At 37.5% G+C, this 25,833-nt stretch overlaps 1 protein-coding gene across 3 annotated transcripts in view; it reads left to right on the top strand.

Moving 5' to 3' along the window:
* Nucleotides 1-14,528, top strand: part of MAP4K5 (mitogen-activated protein kinase kinase kinase kinase 5) — a 114,643-nt gene extending 100,115 nt beyond the window's left edge. For all 3 annotated transcript variants that reach the window (XM_017506742.2, XM_037730770.1, XM_037730771.1), the window contains 7 exons: nucleotides 333-436; nucleotides 823-1,000; nucleotides 3,381-3,449; nucleotides 3,911-4,003; nucleotides 6,853-6,923; nucleotides 10,025-10,080; nucleotides 12,950-14,528. In XM_017506742.2, the coding sequence (XP_017362231.1) occupies nucleotides 333-436; nucleotides 823-1,000; nucleotides 3,381-3,449; nucleotides 3,911-4,003; nucleotides 6,853-6,923; nucleotides 10,025-10,080; nucleotides 12,950-13,037 (659 nt within the window). In that variant the 3' untranslated portion in view covers nucleotides 13,038-14,528. The remainder of the gene's footprint in view (nucleotides 1-332; nucleotides 437-822; nucleotides 1,001-3,380; nucleotides 3,450-3,910; nucleotides 4,004-6,852; nucleotides 6,924-10,024; nucleotides 10,081-12,949) is intronic.
* The last annotated feature ends 11,305 nt before the right edge of the window (nucleotides 14,529-25,833 follow it).

The raw sequence follows: 25,833 nt of genomic DNA, 5'->3' as shown, positions 1-25,833 counted from the left end.
AGAGAGAGAGAGAGAGAGAGAGAGAGAGAGAGAGAGAAAGGAAAGATGGAGGAAGAGAGGAAGGGAAGAACAGAAAAAACAGCTTTTTAGGTTGTATATTAGTGCTTCTAAAAAGTTCCTGTGTTTAAGAACCTGGTATATTAAAGTTGTTTAGAAGTAAACGTATGTAATTTAATATTGAGGTAAGAAAATAAAATGGAAAAGGTAATGAAACCAAAAGAAAAGACACAGTCTCTTTTATTTTCCTCCCACTCTTGTCATCCTAGTTAACAGATACAATAAAAGTATTCCGTGTTTTGAGTGTGTCTGGTTTTTTATTTATTTGTTTTCAGTCAGAAACCCTTACACAGGACATAAATACCTCTGTGGAGCTTTACAGTCTGGAATTGTTTTACTTCAGTGGTATGAGCCAATGCAGAAATTCATGTTGATAAAGGTATTATTTTGTTCACATTTTTCTCGTTTAGAAAACGCTGGTGTATAACTGAAACTAAAATTAGAAGATCCCAGTACTGCTATCTAGGGTCAGAACATGTATAGTTATTTGTAGTTGTTTATTTGATTTAGGGGTTTTTGTGTTCTTAAAATTTACTCTTTAACTGATATTAATAAATTTCCAGAACTATCAGTCATAGAGATTAATATGACCAGTTCTCTGCAGCACATTTTTATAGAACATTCATCCTTATCATCTTAGAGGTAGTGCTTTTCAGAATTAGATAAATGAAGAAGATGGGAGTCTTTCTGTTGACTTTATTCAGCAATGTTATGAGTGGGGAGATTGTTTTTCTAAATTATGGCTCTATTGTTTATTTTTTTCAGCACTTTGATTTTCCTTTGCCAAGTCCTTTGAATGTTTTTGAAATGCTGGTGATACCAGAACAAGAATACCCTATGGTCTGTGTAGCTATTAGCAAAGGCACCGAATCAAATCAGGTAGTTCAGTTTGAGACAATCAATTTGAATTCTGCATCTTCATGGTTTACAGAAATTGGTGCAGGTAAGTATTTTTTACCTTATGTTAAAATGTTGATACTTTTGTATATAAAAGAAGCAAAACAGCAGTGTGGGCTCTTGTAAATATTCAAAACATAGTTTCCCAAGTAAGCCCATAGAATCATGTACATATATTTGTGATTTCTATTTGTCAGGGGTAGTTTGATACAAATTATTTGAACAAACGAAAATTTTAATGATTCCTGACAGGAAAAAGTCTTAGTTGTTACCAGTGAATCTTGGACTTGCTAAGTAAATACATTTTCCTTTGAGATGGAGTCTGTTGCCCAGGCTGGAGCTCAGTGGCGTGATCTCGACTCACTGCAACCTCCGCCCCCTGGGTTCAAGCGATTCTCTTGCCTCAGCCTCCCAAATAGCTGGGATTACAGGTGCCCGCCACCATGCCCAGCTAATTTTTTGTATTTTTGATAGCGACAGGGTTTCACTATGTAGGCCAGACTAGTCTTGAACTCCTGACCTCGAGTGATCCGCCTGCCTCAGCCTCTCCAAGTTCTAAGCAGTTCTTAAAATCTTACCAGCTTTTCAAGCAAAGAACTTCCCTTATCATGTTTTATTCTGTCACCACTGCTTACTTTTAGAATCATTGAATGTGATTTTCAGACTTGAAAAGGCTTCTTAGGTGTGGCTTCTGAGCCTTTCCATTTAAATCAGACATACCTCAGTGAAAGATCTAAAAAAAAATGGGAAGTTTATTCCTAGACTTTAAAATTAGAACAAATCATTTCAATAAATCATTTTTTTTAATCTGCATAATATGTGAAGTGGGTGGGGAGTGGTCTCATTTTGCCAGTTACCTGTTTGTTGTGCTGGTGCATTATTTGGTCATTTATAATCCAGGTTTATTAGGCCATTTTTACATATGTCAAGCAAGCTTTAGTGATGGCTGTTTCATTACTCATCACTGTTGTATTCTTTACTGCCTTTCGAAGAAGTCTGTTACATGTGTTATAAGTTTGATGCTTAATGCTTCTTATTAAAGAACCTTTGGCTTTTGATTATTTATAGGCTAAGTTACAAGAACTCATTATAATATAGAACCTACACTAAATTCACTTTCAAAATAAGAATCAGTATGAACCAGTGATACCCTAATAAATGTCTAACAATAGGCTTTTTGGGTACAACCGTTTATTAGAGTTGCCTATTTCTGTGGTACAAATACTCCAGCCATGGGCAATTTCAAACTATCATCCTGATGTCATTTGGCTCACAAAATTCCTGAAAATTCAACAACTCAGTACAAGCAGCTCCAGTATGCACTGGTCTATAAACATGCTCTGTATGAACTAAGAGGCTATGCCTTGAACTGGCAAGTTGTAGCATTAAACTTCTATTCAGGACTCTCTTAGGCTCAGTCTGATTTATTATTGCAATGTGCTCATCTCCAAGAATGGTCCTTAGCATATGGTCAGCCATTAGTAAATATTTGTTGAGTGAATGTCTGAACATAGAGTAACTAAGAAAAACTATTTTTGAAGTGTTACCTGAGGGACAGTTTATTCATTCTGTAGATCTGGATTTTTCACCATGTGTAGGCTTTAGAAGGTCCACAAATACCCTAAAATATTACATAAAATTCTGTGTTTATGTTTGAATGTGAAGTTTTCAAGGGAGACAATGCATAGGCTTCCCAAAAAGAAGATTAAGAAGGACTGCTCTAAATATCTAAATTTTTTTCTTAGAGTCAGCTATACCATTCAAACAATCTGAGTGCTTAAAATGCATTGTTTTACCAAAATTTTTTAATGTTATTACACCTATCAGCAGATGTTAGAAGCAGTCATTTAAATATCAGCAAAGTGATGAGAGTTGTACCCTGCAAGGATTTTGTTACAATATTGTTCATTATGTTACTCAGTGTCCTCTTTGTAAAAGAACTGCCACCTACCTATAAACACATGCCTATACCAAGAAAATAATCATTGTTTTATTAATCCTGTGCCTTTTTGAATCACCAGCTTATTTTTAAGATTTGCTGTGATTCCCCAATTGATCTTGTTTCTATCTCCCATTGGCTATATAAAATGTAGAACAAAATCTAGCTATTATATGTAGCATCCATCTTTTCCTCCTCGTATTTAACCTTTGCTTCATTTTATTTTTGTACCTTACTTTTCGAGAGCTAGCTGAGATGTTAATTAAAGGCAGTACTGAGGTTTTTTTCAACTGCATTAGCCATGCTTGACATAGTTGTCCTCTTAAATTGATTTACGTGCATTTTTTGAAAGATAATATCACAAAATATAAATTCTGTGTTAAATTTCAAAGACCAATTTTAAATCACAGCAAAAGTCAGAATTTATGTTTATTTTCTAGGCTCTAAGTTTTAAAGTATAATTGTAACCTGTTTTTCACTCCCTAAGGCAGCCAGCAGTTAGATTCCATTCATGTAACACAGTTGGAGAGAGATACCGTTTTAGTGTGTTTAGACAGTAAGTACTATTTTTAAGTTTATTTTGAGTATACTACTTGATAAAGCAGTTCTTTTAATGGAATTTATTCTGTTAAACCATAATTCAAGATTTTACCTTTTTTTTTTTTTTAACTAAAAATGTTACTTATGTGTAATTTGTAAGGGGAAAAAATCACCTCTTATGGCTAAATATTTGAGCACCAAGGTAGCCATTTTTAAAGAAGAAATGTGCTTTTTAAAAAATGAGAGTGTAAATATTTAATATACACTGTATAAAAAAGAAAATAATAAAATAATAGCAGAATTGCCATTTAACAGTGGAGGCACTCTTACAGTATTTTTTGCCATTTGGTATACTTGAGTTGCAATTTATTAAGAATATTATATGATATCCATGTAAAATCCACATATATCAAGTTACATTTATTTTAGCAGATTTGCATGTCCAGTCTTGACTTGTTTTTTTTTTTTTTTTTTAAGAATTTGTAAAAATTGTAAATCTACAAGGAAAATTAAAATCAAGTAAGAAACTGGCCTCTGAGTTAAGTTTTGATTTTCGCATTGAATCTGTAGGTAAGTCTCCTTTTTTTCATAAATCAGTTTGCAATACTTACGATTATTAAAATTCATTCTGTACTTAGGGTTGTCTAGACCAGCACTGTCTCATGGAAATTTCTGTAAAGATAGAAATATTCTGTGTCTATGCTCTTAAATACAGTAGTTATTAAACACATGTGGCTCTTAAGCACCTGGAACATGACTAGTGCTACATTTTAGTTTTTTAGATTTTAATTAATTCAAATTTTAATGTAAATAGTTACATGTAGCTGGTTCCTCCCATACTGGACAGTGCAGGTTGAGATCATAATAAATCTTTTATTGTTGTTTCCTGAATATTTAAAACTTATAATCACTTCTAAAATTTCTGTTCATTATTCCCTTTGCTACATTAAGTGAATTATACTTCTCCCAATTCTTTCCCAATCATGAAGGTATTTGTGTGATGAAATAACAGTGTTAGATATGCTACAGTTCTTTGCCATGTAAGATTCTGGATGGTCTGTGTTGATATTACTGCTTTTGGATCTATTTATATATAAATAGCTAGTTCTTGCAGGACTTATAAACTTTTATGCCATTTAATTTGCTTCCTTGTCAGTTAATGTTTCACTGTCTAATACTCATTGGTTTTATGATGAAAATTATTACAGTTTATCATTGTTTGCATGCTCATTGATCATATGTCAGTATTTTCCCCAGCAGTGACAAAACTTGTGAAAAAAATCATGGGAGGAAACATTTTTAAACATTTCATAATATGATTCTACTATAAATCAAAAGCATTACAATGAAGGTGGCAATTTTTATTTGGGCCATAAAAAATAACATGTACTTTATAATTACATACTTTTTTTTTTTTTTTTTTTTGTGTTAGAGTTTCTGTCTTGCTGCCTATGCTAGAGTGCAATGGTGCAATTTTGGCTCACTGAAACCTCGGCCTCCAGGGTTCAAGCAATTCACCTGAGTAGCTGGGATTACAGGCATGCACCACTACACCCAGCTAATTTTGTATTTTTAGTAGAGACAGGGTTTTACCATGTTGGTCAGGCTGGTCTCAAACTCCCAACCTCAGGGGATCTGCCCACCTCAGCCTCCCAAAGTGCTGGGATTACAGGCATGAGCCACTGTGTCTGGCCTATAATTATATACTTTTAAAAACATGATTTTCATTACATAGAAAGTTTTTTTATTTTAAAAAAATATTTTAGGCCGGGTGTGGTGGCTCACACCTGTAATCCCAGCACTTTGGGAGGCCAAGATTGTTGGATCACGAAGTCAGGAGATCAAGCCAACATGGTGAAAACCTCTCTCTTAAAAAAAAAAAAAATTAATACATATCTCTCAATCAGAGTTCTACCCTATCACAAAAAGTGTTTGTGCCTCTGTATGACATTTTACATGAAAATATTTTGCTTGTGATTGGGAAATTTATTTGATTAAAGCAGAAAACCTAAACTTACTGTAGATGTCAGGACAAAAGGAATTTTGGAAACTAGTTTCTTCTTTTACTCCTTTATGTCCTACTAGCTATTACATGCCAGTTTGGTTCTAATATTTTTTAGAGAGATTCTGACATTAGAATCCTTAATTCCTCTTCACTTTCATTGAAACACACTGATACCTCAACTTTTTCAGATATGCCAAATTATTTTGGTAATTTGGTTACACAAAAATTTGTTCCTCCTAGGCTACCATCTTTTCTTGCCAATAAACCTTGGAATAATTACAAGAATCCTCCTGGGGGAAAATACCTTTACAACACCTCTTAAAAATAAAATCAGTAACTGGATTTTTTATTTGCAGTGAAACGTGTGATTTGTCTTTGTCAAATACTTTATTTTTGATTGAGCTTAATTATGTTCCCAGAACATTCTTACATTAACTTTTTACAAAAAGCCAATAGTGTAATAAAAACAAGTAACTTTCAATGGCTTTTCTCCATCACCTTTAACTATGCTTTTCTACATCTATTTATCTCTAATACTTACCTTATAATGGTTAAATACTACAAATTTTATGTAAGAATTGACTCACAGATCCTAAATATTCAATGCGTGGTTAAATGTTGGATTGTGGGGCAGGTTTATTTTAGTTTAGTTTAGTCTCGTTTGTTTTATTTTATTTTTTTGTGATGAAGTCTCACTCTGTTGCCCAGGCTGGAGTGAAGTGGCGTGATCTTGGCTCACTGCAGCCTCTTCCTCTGGGGTTCAGGCAATTCTCCTGTCTCAGGCTCCTGAGTAGCTGGGACTACAGGCGCACACCACCACGCCTGGCTAATTTTTTTATTTTTAGTAAAGACGGGATTTCACCATATTGCTCAGGCTGGTCTCTAACTCCTGACCTCAGGTGAACCACCTGTCTCAGTCCCCCAAAGTGTGGGGATTACAGGGATGAGCTACTATGCCCAGTCAGGTTTTTTTTTTTTTTTAATTTCTTTTGTTACACAGAAAATGTGAACATAAATAAAAGATGCTTGTTTAAAACTACTTCTGAATATGTTACAGTATTTAAACAACAATGTTTTAAATGCAAAAGCCCAGTTATATATGTTTTTATGATTTTATTCATTTAAGACAAAATAAATTAATTATGCCAACATCCACCTTATCAGAAGTTAGTTCATATTTAAATGAACAACTTTTATATGTATCTTTGAAAGCTTGCATAACCCTACCTCAGTAAATTACTCGAGCTTAGGCATGTTTTAGCCACAAAAATGTTGAAAAATAATGGTCTAGACATTGGAGTTTTGCACTAGACACTTAAACAGGCTTAAATTATCATTTATTAAAAATAGAGAAAATTAATAGTGAAATGCTTTGTGCTTTATATTAGTTTCACTTCTCCCTTATCATTTTTAGTATGTCTTCAAGACAGTGTGTTGGCTTTCTGGAAACATGGGATGCAGGGTAAAAGCTTCAAGTCAGATGAGGTAAGCCTTCTCAGATTACCTCCACTGATTCGCACTAACAATTTTAAATGTTGAAACACTCATTTTATACATTTCTTGTCTGGACCTACATTACTGTGTTTAGTGCTTTTAATGCTATGAACTGGTAGAACAAAAGAGCCAGTATTTTCCCTTCGAATATATTCACTTTTGTATCATATTTTAAAATTCTCAATGGCCACTAGGAATTGCAAAATATAGGTTTACACAATTTGATTTCTTTAATTTGTTATTCATAAATATGGTTGCTAAGCTTGTAAAACTTTTCTAAATAAGGGTTTTCCATAATCTCTAAATATGTAGCTTCTTTTTAAATATATTTTAAGATCTAAATTAATACATACTAGAGCATAGGACTAAGGGAAATTAAGAAAATTGATTCATTGGCCAGGCGCAGTGGCTCACGCCTGTGATCCCAGCACTTTGTGTGGCTGAGGCAAGGGGATCACAAGGTCAGGAATTCGAGACTGGTCTGGCCAACATAGTGAAACCCCATCTTTACTAAAAATACAAAAAATGAGTTGGGTTTGGTGGTGTGCCCCTGTAATTCCAACTACTTGGGAGGCTGAGGCAGGAAAATAGTGTGAACCAAGGAGGCGGAGGTTGCAGTGAGCCAAAATTGCGCCGTTGCACTCCAGACTGGGCAACAGTGCAAGACTCTGTCTCAAAAACAAAAAAAAAGGAAAGAAAATTGACTCATTTAATAACTACTGACTACCAACTATGTTCAAGACACTATTACTGCAAATAATATCAAACTCATATAATACCTACTGTGTTCCAGGCATGTTACAAATATTTGCTTATTTCAGGCTCAAAATAACCCAGTAGAAGTAGATGCTATTTATATTGCCATTTTTACAGCCACAGAGTGGTTAAGTAACTTGCCCAGAGTTATATAAATAGTCAAGTGATAGAGTCTGGATTTGAAGGGTCTCTTTAAATCACTTCTAGCTGAGATAATTAGGATATATTTCATGCAGGAGATAGGATTTGGGCTTCCAACTTGAAGGATGAGTCCTACTAGCTAAGATAATACTAACAAAGATATTTCCCACTTATGTGAGTACTTGTGTGATTCTTCTAACGATGGCCTAACAAATTTGTGAACTTACTTAAAGCGCAAAAACTTCTTCTGTTTGCATTTATCTTTAGTTTTATCTACACTCTCATTTATATATAAATGAATAGTCCCACCTCTTATGTGAATGCAGAATTAGAATGCTTCCAGGAGGAAATGACATAAGTCAGCTGTCTTTGAATATATAAGTTTATCAAGTTACTGATATATGCCACTAAATGTCACCAAGTCCCTGCACTTGATGAAACCTACAGTCCTATTTATTATCATATGGTTAATTATTCTTAAATGCTATTTTCATTTTGTCATTCCTGTGGTTAGAAATCTACCGAATATCCTTATTTCTTACTATATCATGAAATACTGATTCCATATCCTAAATATCTATTTTTAACTCTTTTTTTTTTTTTTTTTTTTTTTTTTTTTTTTTTTTTTTTTTTTTTTTTTCCTGAGATAGAGTCTCACTCTGTCACCCAGGCTGGAGTGAGTGGCACGATCTCAGCTCACTGCAACCTCTGCCTCTCAAGTTCAAGCGATTCTCCTGCCTCAGCCTCCTGTGTAGCTGGGATTACAGGCATGCGCCACCACATCCAGCTAATTTTTGTATTTTTAATAGAGACAGGGTTTCACTATGTTGGCCAGGCTGGTCTCGAACTCCTGACCTCAGGTGATCCACCCGCCTTGGCCTCCCAAAGTACTGGATTACACGCATGAGCCACCACACCCTGCCTATTTTTAACTCATCTTGATTACCTTTTTTAGCTTATGTTCTCATCCTTCAACTTGGGCCTAGCTGAAGCCTTAACCTCTTTCATAAAGTAATAATATTCAGTCACTGCAGTCCACAGTGATTAGAACATCTCTGAACTTAATACTCTGAAAATCAGCTCCAACTAGTATAGCACCTCATTTATTTTCTGATTCAAGCTTATTAATTCTGTTTTTCCAAGTAGACTGCAAACTCCTTGATACTGGACTTTTTTTTTTTTTAACTTATTTTATATCTACACGGTCTTTGTGTGGATCTACTCTAAAAGTAGACCCTAAGACAAGGACTCAAATACAGGTAGTTTATTTGAGAATAGATTCCAGAAAATAAGTGATGGAGTGAGGAATGGAGGATGGAGAGGGGCAAAAAGCCAATAAAGAACACATTAAGAAGCTGGTTCCCACTAAGAGCAACCAGGGCTTAATCCAGTGGGAACCACTGAGGAATGAGGTAAAATACACCTCAGAATTGACTCATTTGTAGGTGAGGAGGCTGGAGCATTTATACACCAACTGCTATTGGTGAAGGCCTGCCCCCACAAACTGCAGGCACTTTGGGATAGTATCTGCACATGGCTGAGCACCCTTTGCAGCTTTGCAGAAAGCAGAGCAGAGTATATAGGGTCTTGCTCTGTTGCCCAAGCTGGAATGCAGTAGTGTGATCATAGCTCACTGTAACCTTGAACTCCTGGGCTCAAGCAATCCTTCCACTTCAGCCTGCTGAGCAGCTAAGACTACAGGCATGTGCCAGTATGCCCAGCTAAAATTTTTAATATTGTAGAGACAGGGTCTCACTATGTTGCCCAAGCTGGTCTCAACTCCTGACCTCAAGCCTTGGCCTCCAGAGAGGCTCTGCATTCCAACAAACCTGTATTTAGGTCTTGAGTCTGCCCATTATATGACCTTGAACAAGTTATTTAACCTCTTTGAGTCTTAGTTTCTTCTTCAATTATATGAGAATTATAATGCATATCATAAAGAGTTCTTCTAAGTAGAGTGCTTGACCCGTACTAGATGTTCCATAATGTGGGTTCATTTCTAATAATATGCAGTCAAAAAAACTTACTGAAATTTATTTTATTTGAGGAATTAAGTCTACCAAAAACTATTTGTGTTAATAATTGCTCTAAATTATTTTAAAATTAATTTTAAATTATTATCTAAATTAATTTTAAATTATTATTAAGGTAATATGGGGACTAAGATGTTACTGATAGGTATTTTTCTTTCATAGGTTACCCAGGAGATTTCAGATGAAACAAGAGTTTTCCGCTTATTAGGATCAGACAGGTAAGAGTTTGGTTGTATTAATTTAATTACCAAGGGAGTTCAAAGGTCGTGCTCTTATACTGTCAGTCTGCAATTGTTTCAAACAAAACTCTTAGAAGCTCATTGACTTAGAGAAATTTCTCTGTGTCTTTACTGAGAGATTGAATAATATTTTAATAAGTTGACTAAGTAATCTTTTGTCAGTGTGAGGATTGTCATTCTAGAGACAACTGAGACAAAATGTGTTGATATGGATGTTGATGTCCCTAGTACCATTAGAGCTGTTTTGGGCCCCTTTGTCTTCATTTCTTCTTGGTGTGCTGCCTTCCATTAACTGTTAGGAATATGCACCTCCTGATATTTGCCTTTATATTAGAAAATGTTTGATTCCGTTCCTAAGGTCAGTCTAAGTTTAAAAGAATTATGTGGTTTCTTTATATCCCAAGTAAAAGACAAGTTGCAAAACTGTCATGAAAAAAATGTAGTAGCTGTAGCTTTTGATATCTAAAATCTACTGCCTACTTATTTTTTTTTAGACAGGGTCTCTGTTGCCCAACTGCCTACTTCTATAACTAATAAAATACCCATTCCTTCTTCTTTACCCACAAAAGTTGTTACTGCATCAAAGTTGGTTAGAGTGGTATACATTAGTCCTGAGACAAGGATTGAGAACCTCTGGTCTTCAGGTTCGCATTGCTTAAGTTTTAGACACTTGAGGAAGGAGGGGAAAATGGAGTTATAACTTCATAAAAGTTTTGAAGAGAGTTTTATAGGAGAACAGGGATTTTTCAAAAAATGATGACTACCACAGTGAATAGAAGAGGTAAGCCCGGCTAGGCATGGTGGCTCACACCTGTAATCCCACCACTTTGGGAACCCAAGGCAGGTGAATCACGAGGTCAAGAGATTGAGACAGTCCTGGCCAAAATGGTGAAACCCGTCTCTACTAAAAATATACAAAAATTATCTGGGCGTGGTGGCACATGCCTGTAGTCCCAGATTCTCGGGAGGCTGAGGCAGGAGAATCACTTGAACCCGAGAGGGAGAGGCTGCATTGAGCTGAGATTGTGACACTGCACTCCAGCCTGAGTGACAGAGCGAGACTCCATCTCAAAAAAAAAAAAAAAGAAAGAAAAAGGTAAGATAAGTTATGCCCATAGAGCATGGCAACTTAGTAACTAGTTAGGCAACAAAAAGAGAATTTGAGGATCATCTGGTAAATTACTCTGGAAGTAGAATGAGTAGAATGAGAGCCTCTTTGCTTCGCCAGGAAGGACTGACAGAAGAATTGTGGACTGGGCATGGTGGCTCACACCTGTAATTCCAACACTTTGGGAGGCCAAGGCAGGTGGATCACTTGAGGTCAGGAGTTCCAGAGCAGCCTGGCCAACATGGTGAAACCTGTCTCTACAAAAAATACAAAAAGCTAGGTGTGGTGGTGTGTGCCTATAATCCCAGCAGGAGAATCCTTTGAACCTGGGAGGCAGAAGTTGCAGTGAGCCAAGATGCACTCCAGCCTGGGCGACAGAGCGAGACTCCATCTCACCAAAAACAAAAAAAAAAAATTGTGGATCATCGTTGATCCTGGTGCAAATAATCCTTTAAAGAGACCGAGTGTGAGAGAGTTCTGCTTGGTAGAGGTTTGGCATCAGAAGCCGTTTCTCTCCCTTGTTTCCTTCTTCGCCCAGAGCTTTCTCCTTCACTATTCCCTGTTTGTATTCTCTCTCCACTCTATCATATTTGCTCTAAAAAACTACTTCCTTCAGACTACTGCCTTGTTCTACTTATCTTCTTACATGGGCATCTCCTTGATTTATGAGATATATATATACACATATATATATATATAAATATATATTTTTTTTTAATAGAGATGGGGTTTCTCCATGTTGGTCAGGCTGGTCTCAAACTCCCAACCTCAGGTGATCCACCCGCCTCAGCCTCCCGAAGTGCTGGGATTACAGGTGTGAGCCACCTGTAATCCTTCTAGAGACATTTTTCTCTGCATGGGTATAGTATTTTTTATTCTGTTCTCAAATTCTCTTCCCCACAATTAAAATGTTTGGAATAGCACTTGATTTTTTTTTTTTCTGTCAGTCCATTGATTGGATTCTTTTATCTACTTTTGTTTCAGCAACTAGAGAGAGGGGCCCCATTTCATGCTTTTTTAAAAAAGTTATTTCAAATACCTTGAAGAACAGTTTGGATGAGTGTCTCTTAGAGCCCTGTTTTATTCTCTTGGCTTTTCTTCCATCCTCTTCCTATTAGTGTAAATTCCTGAAGTATTATATTATACCTTTTGTTGGCATAAATGAGTAAGCAGATTTTGTTTGTTGGTTTTTTTTTTTTTTTTTTTTTTTTTTTTTGAGAAGGGGTCTCTCTCACTCAGGTTGAAGTGCAGTGGCACAATCACAATCACAGTATACCGCATCCTCCAACTCCTCAGCTAAAGGGATTCTCCTGCCTCAGCCTCCCGAGTAGCTGGGACTACAGGCGCAGGCTTCCCCACCCAGCCAATTATTTTATTTTTTTGTAGAGATGGGGTCTTGCCATCTTGCTGAGGCTGGTCTCAAACTCCTAGGTTCAAACGATCCCCCTGCCTCAACCTCCCAAAGTTCTGGGATTATAGATGTGAGCCACCACACCCAGCCTAAATTTTTTAGTTGGAATAAGATAATGAGACTATTCCAAAATGTCTTCAATATTTTATTTTCATCAATTCTTACTGTGTTTTAAAGCTGTAAAATGTAAAGCTGAATTTGATTGTACATCTATGATCCTTATGTAATCTTACTGAAATGAGAACAATGATATTCTTTCCTAGTTTGATTTTAGTATTTGATGTGTGAAATCTGTTACTCTTAAGCCCTCTGTTTTGGTTTAATTACAGGGTTGTCGTTTTGGAAAGCAGGCCAACAGAAAATCCTACTGCACACAGCAATCTCTACATCTTGGCTGGACATGAAAATAGTTACTGAGCAAAAGAAACTGATCTCACGTGACAGGAAAATGAATATACTCCATTGAAAGCAAAAATAAGGAAATTCAGTACAAACTGCACTATGATTTGCTTTAACTGTTGTGGGTTATATTGCAAATGATCTGTACTTTAGGGTAGAATTCAATATTTTCTGCAGCTGGAAACAGCTAGTCTATCTCTTGCCACTGTGTGGTGGTTATATCAAGTTTGCTTAATAAAAGCTATGAGACAAATAGTCCTCTAGTTCCAGGAAACAGTCTTTTTTAAAAAAAAAACAATAATGTTTGTAACAAGGGTGCCATGGTATTTTTAGATAACTCGTGATTATCTTAAGAGAGATAAATTTAGTGATCATTTTATACCATGTCTTATTCCTTCTTAATGAACATAATTTGATAAATTCTCAAGCAAGGTTTTCACTTTTATATTGGCCATTCTGTATGTTTTTGTAAAATAGAATATTTAATCCTTATTTATTAATCTGTTGCTGGAGTGGTGTAATGTATCTAACTTTTAGCAAAGGAGGGTTGCAGAGCAGCTTGAATTTTTTTATAATGTACAAGAATTTTGTTTATCTTTTAAGAGTAGTCAAGTACTTTGAGTTTTTGGGGGTTCAACACACACATTCAGTTTTGTTTAACAAAAGTATTTTATAATACAGTTTCATGCAGAATTACCTTAAAAGGGAGTTTTATGTTTTCAACTACAAACAGTTGTAAGGGATGATACCGAAGATATTAATGATGGTTGAAATATTCTTAGAAGGGGTGTGTATGTCTAGATGTGTCTACCATGTGTATGTATTCTTGACAAGCAGTATAAAATACCTGTGATTTTCTTTACATTAGGGATAATGCATAAGGAATTAATCTTTATATATATTATCATCCCTAATGTTGGGGGGGGAGTATTTAACTGCCCATGATATGTATTTTACTTATATTATGCCAGAGAGGAAACTGTAAAGTAATTACACATGTAATCTTGTGTTTTTCACATATGTAGGTATTCGATTTGAGTAGGTTTAAGAAGAAAAAAAAAATCTTTACACGAATTGAATTCTTGATGGGATAGTATCAATAAGTATTTAAAAGCCAGTATTCTAAAAATATTAAAGGGTAGGATCATTTTTGAGTTTGTTTTTCTTTTGCTATTGTTAATACCCAAAATTAAAGTGTTACATTGGTACCAATTGTCTTAATGCATTTATTGAGAACAGTTAGCATTGAGATGATGAACAAGGAGTTAGCAATAGCAAACTATAGAATTATTTTGACTAAGAGGAAAACAGACAGTGTAAGTATCTCATTCAATATTTAGCAATTCTATAAGTATTATCTCCGTTTTTGAGATGAGGAAATAAGGGTTTAGCAAGGTTAAGAGATCTACCCAATTTGCACAGCAAGTTACTAGCTGAGCCTGACCATGAGTCATCTGACTCTGTTCTTTTCACTATGCAATATGCAAACAATAAAATGTTATGCAAATGAAATATAAAGTTATTTATTCTTTTAAAATGCACGTATGATATGATTTCAATAAGTGTGTGGCTGTTTATTTTGGATGTGTTAAGAATACTGGATACAGTAGATGACAGGGGGACCATCCTCAAAACAGCGGATATTTACATGATGGATAAGAAGGCCAGCATCCTCCTTTTCTTACGGAATCCTGGCAGCCAGATCTTTACCATCCTTCAACAGAATATTGAATAGTCTTCTCTGTGAAATCTGACCAATGCAAGTGAAAAGACCTAATTAAGATCTTGATGTCAGACGTGTCTTGGCTAAACTGCCCAGCTAGATAACATTCAGTGAAAATCATAGTTGGCGTACCCAGTATCCCACATTGTATCTAGAGCTTGCAGTTAGTCTTTTAGTCCTGTGCTATTACAAATGAGCAGACAACCAGCGATTACAAATAAATGAAAGAGAAAAAGTAGTCTGGGGAAAACAGAGGAAACAGACTGTGCAAGGTGAGGAAAACATCAAAAGAAAAAGTATCTTCAGAAGGATGTTGCAACCGTGACTCAAGGGCAGAGTACTTTTAAAGTTGGGTTTCAAAAGAACAAAAAGAGCTCTTAGAAAATAATATGATAGCATAACTGAATAATTTAATTAGAAGGCTTAGAATATAAAGTTGAAATTTCTCAAAAAATTTTTTAAAAATTTTAAAAATGAAAATGTTGAAGAAAAAAGTTAAGAAAATTAACAGCAGGGCCGGGCGTGGTGGCTCAAGCCTGTAATCCCAGCACTTTGGGAGGCCGAGGCGGGTGGATCACGAGGTCAAGAGATCGAGACCATCCTGGTCAACATGGTGAAACCCCGTCTCTACTAAAAATACAAAAAATTAGCTAGGCATGGTGGTGCGTGCCTGTAATCCCAGCTACTCAGGAGGTTGAGGCAGGAGAATTGCCTGAACCCAGGAGGCAGAGGTTGCGGTGAGCCGAGATCGGGCCATTGCACTCCAGCCTGGGTAACAAGAGTGAAACTCTGTCTCAAAAAAAAAAAAAAAAAGAAAATTAACAGCCCAGGAGATTTAATATCCAATCTGTTTCCAAAAAGAAAACAGAAGAAATCATTAGAGCATTTCAATAATTTTTCCAGTATTAAAGAATATCAGATTCTAGATTGAAAGAACACAATGGATGAAAAAGACCTTTACCAGAGCACATCATTGTGAAATTTCAAGGACACTGGAGTCAAAGAGAAGATCTACATTTCCAGAGAAAAAGATCAGGTCAGATACCAAGGAATATCAGGATATCTTTATTTTTATTTTTTGAGACAGAGTCTTGCCCTGTCACCCAGGCTAGAGTGCAGTGGCACAGTCTCGACTCACTGCAGCCTCCACCTCCCAAGCTCAAGCCATCCTCCTGCCTCAACCTCCCGAGTAGCTGAGACTATAAAGGCCTGCCACCATGCCCAGCTAAATTTTTTTGTAATTTTTGTAGAGAAAGGGTTTCACCATGTTGCCCAGGCTGGTCTCAAACTCCTGAGCTGAAGCAGTTGACCCACCTCAGTCTCCCAAAGTGCTGGAATTGCAGGCATGAGCCACCACACCCAGCCCAGAACAGCTTTAAATTTGAACAGAAGAAATGCCTTCAAACTTCTGAAAGAAATTTCCAACCTAAAATTCTGTATCTGACTAAATGTAACATAAAGGTCAAATAAAGAGTATAAAACAATTTGCCTCCCATATATCCTTTCTCAAGAAGCTACTAAATGATGTGCTTCATAAAAAGGGTATTAACCAAACAAAATGACATAGGATGCAGGTAATGGGATGTAGCGCAGGAGAGAAACGAAAGAAATCCCAGATGGAATATGCAAGGTTGACCACCACACCAGGCATAGAGAATATATTGAAGCACATCAGAAGATCCTGGCAATACGTTTTTAGAAAGATTAATAAAATATCTGATGTGTCTCGGTATCTTGAGAGTGAGGCAACCAGCAAAGTAAGAGGTTCCTCCTGAAACAGAGCCTGAGTTAAGAGCATGGCTTCGTTTATTTCAGAGATCACAGAAACTAGGAGTGAGGGACTTGTGATATTGTGAAGGAGAAAGGGGAAAAGTCAATATAAGAAATGGTGTATTTATTGAGGTTATTTCTATGTAGACAATGGGAGCTTGATTCCATCAGGTCCTCAAGCAATCTATGTGATCGATCCCCGAATTGCCTCTTGAAAGACAAGTGATTGGAGCATTTATCTACACACTGTCATTTTGCATTCATCAAGTCGCTGCAAAGGGCATTATCTCCTTGCACATGGGGCAGTTTGAACATGGGCACAGTAGGCTCCTTAAGTGTCAAAGAAGACCCTGAGACAGAAAGCTGAAAGAGTAGAAAATGGGTCTTCAGTTCCCATGGAACTGTCCACCAATACTGGCTGGAATCATAAGGTGGGTGGAGGAGATGCTTTTTAAGGCTCCAGGGTTCAATCAGTGATGACAGTGATTCTAAAGAAAAACTAATCAAACAAAAAACTGCAGTTAACTCCAGGAAAGCGAAATGGCCGGAAAAGAAAAATAATGACCAGTGGTTGATGGCATAATAATGTTAACAAAATATTCATCTAATCAAAATTACAGCGACTGCATTGGGAGAAGACATGGTATTGTGGAGGTAAGGAAAGTTACCAAATTCTCATTTTCCACAGTAGGAAATCAGTGGATAATACCTAAAAATTAAAATCAAGGGATTACATCAGACAAAAATCTGCCCAGCAAAGGAAACTGTCAACAGAGTGGGAGAAAATATTTGCAAACCATACATCTCATAAGTGGTTAACATCCAAAATATGTGGTAAAATAATTCATAGCAAGGAAACATCCTAATTTTAAAATGGCAAGGTCAGCTGGGGTGGCCAGTGTCTGTGTCAAACATCCAAGAAATACTCCCATACCACCACTAGCAGAAGGGATCATTTTAGGTTTTACTGAGAATATCAGACTGCTCCAAATGAATCTCATTTAGGAGAAAAGCAAGAAATATTTGTTAAGGATTTATTATGTTGATGTTGAGAACGCGTCAAATATTCACATTCTGACCACATATTAGTCATCATACTAAAGGTCCTAGTCAATAAACAAAAACTTTAAAAGATCAAAGGTTCAGGAAGGAATATAAATGCCATTATTTGCAAATAAATAAATTGTTAGCAAGTAAATTTGGAAAAGCAGCTGGATGCACCATCAAAATTTAAAACCATATATACCAGCAATAAACAGAATGTAACTTTAAAAAAGAATACCATTTACAATATAGAAACCTATCAAATACTTAAGAATAAAATAAAGATGCAAGATCTCTACACTGAGAACTGCACAACATTACTGAAAGATATGCCATATTTATGAATTAGGAGCTTTGGTATTGTAAAAATGTCTGTGTGGTCCCAGCAGCTATTTTGTGGAATTTGACAAGTTCGTTCTCAAAGTATATAAAATGCAAAGGGCTAGGAGTGGTCAAGGCAGTATTAAAGAAGAAATACAAACTTGGGAGTCTTAGGCTACCAGATTTCAGGAGTTATTATAAAGCTACTTTAACAGTTAAGAGAGTATCATATTAGCACAAGATAAATGCAGTACAGTCAAGAGTCCAGAAACAGCCAGACTTCTTCACTTCATGTGTGACTAAGGTACACTGCAGTGGAGTGAAAGAAAAGCCTTTTCAGAAAACTATACTGAAAATGTATTGAAAACAATAGTGGAAAAATCAAATACATTTTGACTGCTACCTCACACAAAAGCAAATACCACATGGATTGTAAATAATCTCAAATTTGTAAAACTATAGCACTTAAAAGAAAACACATCTTCATGAACTTGAGGTATGCAAAGATTTTTTGAACAGAACATTAAGTTTTGACTGAAAAAGTTGGTAAGGCTGGGTGCGGTGGCTCACACCTGTAATCCCAGCACTTTGGGAGGCTGAGGTGGGCGGATCACCTGAGGTCAGTTCGAGACCAACCTGACCAACATGGAGAAATGCCATTTCTACTAAAAATACAAAATTAGCCTGACGTGGTGTCACATGCTTATAATCCCAGCTACTCAGGCTGAAGCAGGAGAATCATTTGAATCCGGGAGGCGGAGGCTGCAGTGAGCTAGGATCGTGTCATTGCACTCCAGCCTGGGCAACAAGAGCGAAACTCTGTCTCAAAAAAAAAAAGATAAAATAGACTTTATTAAAATTAAGATTCTCTACTTAAGATGCCTTTTAAAAAATGATAAGCCACAGAATGGAAAAATAGACTTGTATTGCATATAGCCACAAAAGATCTCCCAGAAAAATAAAGAACTATAATCAGTAAGAAAAAGGCAGACAACTTGGTAGAAAAAGGAGCAAAAGATTTCAAGCAGGCATTCCACAAAAGATAGCAGCCAAGTAGTCAATATATATGTGGAAATGTATTCAACTTAATTGGTTATCAGATAAATTCTCCCCTCAAATAGGTGCTGGCTTGTTAAAAGCAACAGATGTCCTGTATATCTATAAACAACCTCTTGGTGAAGCTTAAAAAAAGCAAAACCACTCACCACATTTGAGTGAAATAGTTCATTAAATCATTATGATATTCAACCACATATTCTTAGTAATTTTGCTAATTACTAAGCAAAATTACAAAGCAAAAATACTAAGATTTAACACACTGTAAATGTGACATTTGATTTGGGTATATGACTTTATCCTGGTCATGTTTCTTAAAGCTAAGTCTTCCTGGATTAGTTACCGCACCATGATTATCTTACAATGACTAAAAGACCCGAGAGAATCCAGAGATTTCTGTTGATCATGGAGCACCTGCTGGGATGCCAGGGCATCCTGGCCATTTGACATGTAAGTGATCTACATGAAGCACTGACTCTGTCAAGCTTTCAAGTCCATAATTATTTCTCGGTTTGTGGTTTCTGAAAACCCATAGTGAATAACAGTGTCCATTTAAATTCCTTAAAGTCCGGTTCCCAAATCTTCCCCAGAATTTCACAACCTTGATATGGGTTGCCTTTGTCCCCAACCAAATCTCATCTTGAATTATGAATGGTGGCTTGCATCTTCTAAAGATTAAAACTTAATCACATGGAATTTTATGTTAGATAGAATTATTAGGGGGTCATAGAGCTCCTTTGAGGTTCCTAAAATTGTATTATACAGCTGCCTACACTAATACCCTTACGTCACATCAGGAAGTGATGCTTACATTTTACTGACAGAAAAGAGAAAATCAACATTATTGGCACCTACTCTAGGCCAGGCACTGTGTTAAACATTTTACATGAGAGATCTCATTTCATCTTCAAAATAAGTCAGTGAGGCAGCTATAATTATCCCTATTTATAAATAGAATAGAAAAACACAGTAGATACTTCTCATGCTTTGTATTTGTCTTCGAAAACCCTTCCTATATTAATTTCCCACTTTGTGAATCTGGTGTCTCCAAAGAAGCCCAACTCCCTTTCCCAGCACCTAGCAGCTAGGGTGCAGGCTCCCCCAACCAGACTTACTCACACAAGTCTCAGTCTGAAAGCAGCGCAGGGAAGCAGGTGCTGTCCTGGACCATTTTTCTTACTTGGATGGTGAAGAGGAGTCTGGCCTTTGGGGTAGGAATGATGCAGAGTCGTGTGTATCGAATCCGGCGTTAGCAGAGCCAGGTGCAGTGCCAGCAGTGGCAGCACTAAAGTCTGGCCGAGGCAGTCCTGCAGAACAGTTTTGTTTTTGTTTCTAGCTGTGTAGGCTCCAGATCTGACTTTCTGACCCTCCTGGAGATTCCTCAAGCTATTTAATATCCTTGAATAAATCCCTTTCTGCTTAAACAAGCTGAAGAGACTTCTGCAGTTGGCAACTAAGCACCCATAATACAAATGAAAACCACATTGAGATACCAACTCATACCCACTAGAATGGCTACTATCAAAACAAACACAAAACAAATGCTGGTGAAGATGTGCCGGAGTTGGAACCCTTGTATACACTTTTGGTGGGAATGCAAAATGGTGCAGCTGCTGTGTAAAACAGCAGCAGTTCCTTTAAAAATTAAAAACGGAATTACCATACAATCCAGCAATTCTATTTCAGGTATCTACCCAAAAGAATTGAAAGCAGGGTCTCAAAGACACTTGTACATTCATGTTTATAGCAGCATTAATCAAAATAGGTGGAAGCTTGGGTGGAAGCAACTCAAGTGCCCACTGGAAAATGAATGGATAAACAAAATGTTGTATGTATATGAAATGGAATATTATGCACTCTTAAATAAGGAGGTGGGTACGGTGGCTCATGCCTGTAATCCCAGCACTTTGGGAGGCCGAGGCAGGTGGATCAGGAGTTCGAGACCATCCTGGCCAATATGGTGAAACCCTGTCTCTATTAAAAATACAAAAATTAGCCAGGCATGGTGGTACACAACTGTAGTCCCAGCTACTTGGGAGGCTGAGGCAGAAGAATTGCCTGAACCCAGGTGTGGAGCAGAGCTCACACCACTGCACTCCAGCCTGGGTGACAGAGTGAGACTCCATCTCACAAAAAAAAAAAGAAGAAGGAAATCATGCTACATATGCATGCCTTAGACGAACACAGTTGACCGTGAGGACACTTTGCTAAATGAAATAAGCCAGTGACAAAAGCACAAATGCTGTATGATGCCACTTATAAGAGGTATCTATAGTAGTCAAATTCATAGAAACAAAATAGAATGCTGGTTGCCAGCGTTCTGGAGAATGGAGAATTTTCTTTAATGGGTACAGAGACTTAGATATACAAGATGACAAGAGATCTGGAGATGGATGAAAGCATTGGTTACTACTGAACCTTACACTTAAAAATGGTAAAGATGGCAAATTCCATGTTATGTGTATTTACCAAAATTTTTCTTTTTTTAAAAAAAAAGGTTGACAGTATCAAGTGCTTGCAAGGATATGGAGCAACTGAAACTTTCATATGTTGCTGACGGGAATGCAAAATGACACAGCAATTTTGAAAACACATAGTAGTAACCTTAGAAAGTTAAATTTCCATTCACCATGCAATCTAGCCATTTCAATTCTTGGTATTTACCCAAGAGAAAAAAACGCATATGCCTACAGAAAGACTTCTCCAATAGCCACAAGTCAGGGTTAGGGGAAAGGGCAGCATGTGGTATGCTTATGATTGAATGGTTCTACATCTTGATTTTATCAATGTGAATATCCAGTTATAATACTGTACTACGGTCTTGCAGGATATTATTACTGGGGGAAACTGGGTAAATAGCATACAAGATCTTTTATGTGAGATTTCTTTTTTGTGTTCGTTTTTTGAGACAGTCTTGCAGTGTCACCCAGGCTGGAGTGCAGTGGCGCGATCTCAGCTCACAGCAACCTCTGTCTCCCAGGTTCAAGCGATTCTCCTGCCTCAGCCTCCTGAGTAGCTGAGGCTACAAGTGCACGCCACCACACCCAGCGAATTTTTGTATCTTTAGTAGAGACAGGGTTTCACCGTGTTGGCCAGGTTGGTCTCAAACTCCTGACCTCAGGTGATCTGCCTGCCTTGGCCTTCCAAAGTGCTGGGATTACGGCTCTGAGACACCGTGCCAGGCCCTCTACGTGTGATTTCTTACAACTGGATGTTTACAGTTCTCTTAAAATGAAAGTTTAATTTAAAAAAAAAAAAAAAAAAACTGGGCTGGGCGCAGAGGCTCACGCCTGTAATCCTAGCACTTTGGGTGGCCGAGATGGGTGGATCACCTGGGGTCAGGAGTTCAAGACCAGCTTGGCCATCATGGTGAAACCCCATCTTAAAATAAATAAATAAATAAATAAAAATAAATAATAATAAAAACTTTAAAAGCCAGATGTAGCAACACACACCTGTAGTACCAGCTATTTGGGAGGCTGAGGCAGGAGGATTGTTTGAGCCCAAGGAATGCAAGGCTGCAGTGAGCTGTGATTTTGTCACTGTAATCTACCTTGGACAACCAGAGCTAGATTCTATCTCTAAAAAGAAAAACAAATTTTAGACATATTCTTGGCCAACAAACAAAGGAACTTTCCTGGTTTTTATTAAGCCAAGAAAGGGTAGAATTCAGATATGAACCCAGGTCTGGTGGGCTCTCAGGCCTTTGCTCCTCCACTGTGTGCTGTCTCTTTTGAAAAAATTCCCCCATGAGCAGCTGCACGATGTGACGGCAAGAGTGCTGCTGTGACATTGGGAGCATTGGGTTTCTCCAATAGAAACGCTGGGCGTGTGGATTACGACTCTGAATGACTAAATAGATGTTTTCCTTTGATAGCTAAGCCTGAAATGAATCCCTAAACTTTAAATTGTTTTCAGTGAAGTAGGGAATACATATTAGTAGTAAATATGTTTCTCACCTGAACAGAAAATAATACACAGGGATTATCACTGTCATGATGGTAAATGCTAACATGGATCTAGCACTCAATCCTCACAAGAACGTGAAGAGGTAGCTCGTTTCAGTGTTGCAGACAACACAAATGAAGCATCAGGAGGTTAAGTAACTTGCCCAAGTTCTCACAGACAGTTACTGGCAGAGCTGGATTTGATCCCAGACAGTCTGGCTCCAGAGTTCCCCCCTTGTTGGGGAAATCAGGTCAGATGATATTGTAGAAAAATTAACAGGTTGTTTAAGGTGAAGAATTTCTTTTATTATTTTGGAGGAATATTGTTTAAATGCATATTTTTTACAAAGACCTACATGTGGATTCACTTTAGATGCCTCACAATAAATATCTCACTACTAATATTTGACAATGAGCCATTCCTATGAAAGCTATTTGCAATAATAGGACTTTCACATGTGGTTGTAACTCTGATCTTCACACAGTCCTTGGCATGCATGCAGTTTAGAGATAATCTTATGGAACTATGTAGACTTTTTTGATTAATACATGCCTAAAAATTCATTCGTTGTCATGGAAAATGTACCTTGGATGCCAGAGGTTTTTGTTTATATAACTAGTTATATAGACACTAATGAATAAGCATCACAGAGTTTCTGAAAGGGAGGAGAAATATAACAGGACTTACAGTATTAACTCGATTTTTTAAAAGATGCATTTCTTAAGGGAAAAAATTATCCTAAAATTCCCAGGGACTCTCATGGGGCGCTAAGTAGCCAAAACAGTCTTGAAAAAGAACAAAGTTGGAGGCTCCACACTTCCTGACTTTATAGCAAACTACAAAGCAACAGTATTTAAGAAGGCGTGGTACTGGCAGAAAGATAGATAGATGCATTAGTTTGTTCTCACATTGCCATAAAGATACTACCTGGCAACAGAGCAAAACTCTGTCACAAAAAAAAAAAAAAAGGTAGTAAATTTAATGTTATGTGGTTTTTACCACAAAACAATATAATGAAAGCATTTCAAAGAAAAACAGAAAAAAAGGGTGCATTTATGAAATAATCTGTATGAAAAGAAATTTATATAAAGTGAGAAATATTTTTTAAATGCAAGTAATTCATACTTCCTGCCCTTCGTCCACTCCTCCCCATTTTGTCATACAATATTAAGGGTATTTCTGTTTTCAAATTGGGTTCCCTTAAGGCAGATTTATAATTCTTTAACCATAATTAGAGCTACCTAGTTTGAAGCCAACAGTACAGCAGTATGGGCAGAATACAACTTGAAATTGAGACCCAGGTTCTAGGCCTGTTTGTTGTCACAAATTTGCTTTTTGACTCTGAATGAGTGATTTAAATTTTCTGTATGTTTCCTCAAGTGCCAGATGCACCCTCTCTCCTTCACAGACCCTTGTGGAGTATTTTTAAAAACAAAACGTACAGTGTAAACACCAGCCCTCCAAGTTCTCCGATCTTGTGTCCTCCATGGAGGAACACCCCTGGGTGCCGAGGCAGGAGAGTTTGCTGTGCAGGGAAACACAGGGTTTCATCTGGGCAAAGTGGCTTCTTAGTCTCCAGTACCCAGCATGGTGTCTGAAACATGTCAGCAGGAAAAGTTGGCTTTCCAAACTGCTGATTCTGTTTTAGCTAAATTCAGAACGTAATTAATGTTCTTTCCTATTTATTCAATCTCATCAATTTACCCTTTGAAGGGCTTTTCCCTAGAATACAATAATGTCGAAGTCTTGATACTGGAGAAATGTTCATGGATGGCCTTATGATTACGTATGGTTAGCAATCACCTGTCCTAAGTGGAAAACAGATGTGTATCTTGAGGTTTTGAGACTTATTTCCTGAAGAGGATCATATTCATTGACTCACCGACTGGTAGCCCAAGGCTAGCCACATAAACATTCCAGGGTTTTAGTGTTAATATTGCTGAGCTCTGCTGGCATGTGGGTTTGTTGTCGAAAGTCCTGGTGGTTCTTTGAAAACCCAAAAATGCAGCTGGGCGTGGTGGCTCACGCCTGCAATCCCAACACTTTGGGATGCTGAAGCGGACAGATCACCTGACATCAAGAGTTTGAGACCCGCCTGGCCAATGTAGCGAAACCCCGTCTCTACTAAAAATACAAAAAAATTAGCCAGACATGGGGCAGGTGTCTATAATCCCAGCTACTCAGGTGGCTGAGGCAGGAGAATCGCTTGAACCTGAGAGGCGGAGGTTTCAGTGAGCTGGGATCGCACCATTGCATTCCAGCCTGGGCAACAAGAGCCAAACTCTGCCTGAAAAAACAAGAACGAAAAGAAAACCTGGAAGTGCAAAAACAGTGTTAAGACTCAGAAAAGAGGCCAGGTGTGGTGGCTCACACCTGTAATCCCAGCACTGTGGGAGGTCCAGGCAGGTAGATCACTTGAGGTCAGGAGTTCAAGACCAGCCTGGCCAACATGGTGAAACCCTGTCTCTATGAAAAACACAAAAATTAGCTGGGTGTGGTGCACACGCCTGTAGTCCCAGCTGCTTGCACCACTGCACTCTGCACTCCACCCTGGATGACAGAGTGAGACCCTGTCTCAAAAAAAAAAAAAAAAAAAGACTCAGAAACAAAAGATTTTAGAAGAAAAGGTACTTTAAAAGGACTAGCTCACCATATATAAAGTACAATAAAGGTCGGGCGTGGTGGTTCATGCCTGTAATCCCAGCACTATAGGAGGCCAAGGCGGGTGGATCACTTCAGGTCAGGAGTTCGAGACCAGCCTTGCCAACGTGGTGAAGCCGTCTCTGCTAAAACCACAAAAATTAGCCAGGTGTGGTAGCGCCCGCCTGTAATCCCAGCTACCCAGGAGGCTGAGGCAGAAGAATCACTTGAATCTGGGAGGCAGAGGTTGCAGTGAGCCAAGATTGTGCCACTGCACTCCAGCTTGGGTGACAGAGAGAGACTCCATCTCAA

This window comes from Cebus imitator, unplaced genomic scaffold (genome assembly GCF_001604975.1).
Source record: "Cebus imitator isolate Cc_AM_T3 unplaced genomic scaffold, Cebus_imitator-1.0 Scaffold358, whole genome shotgun sequence".
NCBI lineage: Eukaryota > Metazoa > Chordata > Mammalia > Primates > Cebidae > Cebus > Cebus imitator.
This window is presented reverse-complemented; position numbering and strand designations above follow the sequence as displayed.